At 30.4% G+C, this 4,036-nt stretch overlaps 1 protein-coding gene across 1 annotated transcript; it reads left to right on the top strand.

Annotated features, from left to right (window-relative positions):
• The first annotated feature begins 740 nt into the window (after positions 1–740).
• Positions 741–3,854, top strand: LOC122525321. Its single transcript, XM_043648042.1, has 3 exons — positions 741–925; positions 2,774–2,948; positions 3,351–3,854. Exons 1-3 carry the CDS (start codon positions 770–772, stop codon positions 3,683–3,685), a joined length of 666 nt encoding a protein of 221 aa, XP_043503977.1. The 5' UTR covers positions 741–769; the 3' UTR covers positions 3,686–3,854.
• Positions 3,855–4,036: the final 182 nt, after the last annotated feature.

The following is a 4,036-nucleotide window of genomic DNA, read 5'->3' as shown; positions in this document are numbered from 1 at the left end:
TGTGTGTGAATAAGTAATACTATTAATTCTCTGTGTAAGGAAAAAACCAGAGTCCGTTTTTGAAGAACAACTAACTCGTTTTAAACTACTGAAAGGTCTTCCTTTAACTTACTTGCGTACGAAAACGACGTAGTTTTCTTTGCGAGTTCGTTTCTCTTCGACTGTCTCTCTCTTTCTTTCTCCCTCTCTTTCTCTTTCTCTTTCTCTTTCTTTCTTTGGGTGTTGGTGGGTACAGTTAGACAAAGCAAATACTCGGAGCGAACGAGAAATGCTTTACGTAATAATCTCTACGTCCCCTTATTCGTCCGTGTAACGTAAGAATCTCGAGCGACAAGTCAAATTCTTTCCCTAAGAACTTAATTATTTTTTCCTCTTTGAATAAATTCTTTTTTCTCTTTTTTCTCTCCTTTTCTTTTTTCTTTTGCGAATTTAAATATAACTTTATTTTCAATTATTTTCCTTTTCCTTTTCCTTTTCCTTTTCCTTTTCCTTTCTTCGTTCTTATAAATTATTATTATCTTTTTCATTACCTCATTCTTATCGCTTAATCTTTTTGTTTTTTTTTGTTTTTTGGTAAATTTAAATTGTGAATTATTTTTTTCTTTTCAATTATTATTCTTTTCTTTTTTCTTTCTTGTTCCCAGAGAATTTGTTATTATATTTTGTTTTCTTTATATTCATTCATCGTTCGTGAGGTCCAGTTTCATTTTATTATATTCCTTACTATCCCATTTCTCGGGTTCTTGTGGATTAAAGATCAAACGGAACGATGAGAATATTTTACGTCCGGTTCCTCTTTTTCATTTCCGGTTGCACCGGAATTTCTCGATCGGAAACAAGGGAGTACGAGAAGACTAGAAGTTTTCTAAGAGAGAAGAGGCATCTCCTCTTTCCCGATCCGAAGGAGAGCGAAACTAAAGTACAGGTTCGTCATCTTTCAATCACTAGAAATATATTTTTTTCCTTTGTTTTTCTTCTAAGTTACATTAATTAATTTGCCTTTGAATTATTTCCTACAAATTTTTACTTTATCAAAGAAAAAAAAAATCGTAGAGAAGGTTGAACAAGTTGAACGAGAAAAACAAACCTCAAAAAAACAAATGTGCACAACATATTATCGGTTAATTTTACAAACTATTCGAACGATTTTATTTTTCTCGTACAAATAATTGTTGTTTTTTTTTTACCAACGAGTCGTAGTTTTAAGTGTGTCATCTTTCAATCATTAGAAATATATTTTTTTCCTTTGTTTTTCTTCTAAGTTACATTAATTAATCTGCCTTCAAATTATTTCCTACAAATTTTTACTTTATCAAAGAAACAAAAATCGTAAAAAAGGTTGAACGAAAAAAAAAAACCTCAAAAAAACAAATGTACACATATTATCGGTTAATTTTACAAACTATTCGAACGATTTTATTTTTCTCGTACAAATAATTGTTGTTGTTTCTTTTTACCAACGAGTCGTAGTTTTAAGTGTGTCATCGTTTCTTCTTTTTTCCTTTCCTTTTTGGAAGGGGGGAGAGTTTGGAGAGGGGGTATTTCGTGGTATACGTGCACGTGAACAAAAATTAAAGAACCTTTTTACTTGTCTTTCTTTATTTTTTATTTTTTTTTTTATTTTTTTTTTGCCTTGTGATTTGCAAGTCCGCTTGTTTGACTTCGGTCGTCGCCGAATTCATAATCGCTAGAGTAAAGAACGAGTATATATGGTGGCGGTAGCAGATGTGGAGACAAAAGTAATTAAAACTCGTACGAAAGCTGAACGATTCTCTTTCTATCTCTTTTTATTTCACTGTTACTCTTTTCTTCGAACGTTTAAAAGTGAAATTTAATATGAAAGTTAATGGATCGCATCGAGAATATTATTCGATTATTTGTTCGATTCTTTTCTGGTTTTTTTTTCTTTTTTCTTTTAATAAATATTACCCGAAGACAATAATCAAATCAAGTTTTCGATCCAATCTCATAAACTTTATAATAATAATAGTAGTAATTAATATATATTATTATTATTATTATTATTATTATTATTATATTTTCTGTTTTTTTTCCTTTTTCTATTAATAAATATTACCCGAAAACAATAATTAAATCAAGTTTTCGATTCAATCTCATAAACTCTATAATAATAATAATAGTAATTAATATATATTATTATTATTATTATTATATTTTCTGTTTTTTCTTTCTTTTTCTATTAATAAATATTACCCGAAAACAATAATCAAATCAAGTTTTCGATCCAATCTCATAAACTTTATAATAATAATAGTAGTAATTATATATTATTATTATTATTATTATATTTTCTGTTTTTTTTCCTTTTTCTATTAATAAATATTACCCAAAAACAATAATTAAATCAAGTTTTCGATTCAATCTCATAAACTCTATAATAATAATAATAGTAATTAATATATATTATTATTATTATTATTATTATTATATTTTCTGTTTTTTTTCTTCTTTTTCTATTAATAAATATTACCCGAAAACAATAATCAAATCAAGTTTTCGATCCAATCTCATAAACTCTATAATAATAATAGTAGTAGTAATTAATATATATTATTATTATTATTATTATTATTATTATTATAAGTATCTTCGATACACAGAGTTACGTGGGCTTTAATAAGTTATTAGTAAAATAAAAAAGAAAATAACATAAAAGAAATAAAAATGAAGAGAGGAGAAAAATCCGAAGCAACCAACGAACAAAAGAATTGAGTTCGATCGTTCGCTAATGGATTTCTGATTTTGGAAAAAGGTGCTTTTTGGTCTTGGTCTACCAATGGAGGAGGATATATCTATGACTCTTGGTTACGTGTTGAAGTGTAATTACGATCTACCATACAATTCGTCGGATTTCACAAGAGCTCACGCACGATTTAAAAAGTTCACCGACAACGTTCTACCGCAGGGTGAAAAACCGGAGCACCGAGGTAAAAAAAGAGAGAGAGAGAGAGAGAGAAAGAATGGGATGGGGGTGGTTGGGAGGTGTGGGGAACGAAAAAAAAGCAACCACGAGCTCGAGCATTCATATATAAATCAGGCCACTTCGGTGAGATTATTTACCTTTTTAATTTTCCTTTCTTGTATTCTTCAAATATGGTATATGTATGTGAGTGCACGTGTGAGAGCGTAGGTGTATATATTCACATTTTGCAATTGATTTGTTTTTCTTAAATAAACAAACAGGAGATATATAAATTTCAAATGAAAAATATATCCCCTCCGCGTACTTTCTCTCCCTCTCTCGCACTTTGTGGCCAAGCTGTTTAGCTGCTTATTTGTATTTTTACGTGTACGTGTACGTTTCTTTTTTCCCCCTTGTGGCAATATAGGTTTGAGTCGTTGGACCCTATACAGAATGTTGGAATCAACTATGGAAAGGTTCGGATCCGGTAAGGCTTGTTTACTCCGAGCCGTTTGCGAATCAGCGTCGAATCCCTTCGAAAAAGGACGCGGACTCCTCGGGGAACTTTTGCACGTCCTTCTTACACCTTCAACAACATTTGAAGAATACGAAATTTACTCGGATCGCGAATACTTCGCGGCAGAAGCTATCGGCCGAAATTCCAATGGGAAATGTGGATACTTTTATACCGAATGCCAATACAATCCGTTAGATTATTTTACAACCATTGGCGATATGTTCTTCGTACATGAACGTCCCTGAATGCGAGAGTAAAAACTTCTTGCATTCAACTGTCCCGACCCCTTTCCCTAGCCTTTTTTATTTGTTTTTTTTTCCCTACTATTTTCTTACACTTTTTTACATCTGCTCTCTATGCGAATGATTCATATAATCTCGTTAGAACGTACGTAATTTATATTTATATGCACTATTCGATACAATTTTGCAAATATTTTTGCATTGCAACTGGATTGTTTTAAATGATTATTATCGAGAAAAATTAATATTTAGCAGTATTTATGAGTTTTCATCGTAAAGTGGTTATATATATATAATTTAATGATTTGTTTAATATATTTCGTATATATTCTGATATTTTGACGACACAATTTG

Source organism: Polistes fuscatus, unplaced genomic scaffold (assembly GCF_010416935.1).
Source record: "Polistes fuscatus isolate 324 unplaced genomic scaffold, CU_Pfus_HIC Scaffold9, whole genome shotgun sequence".
NCBI lineage: Eukaryota > Metazoa > Arthropoda > Insecta > Hymenoptera > Vespidae > Polistes > Polistes fuscatus.
This window is presented reverse-complemented; position numbering and strand designations above follow the sequence as displayed.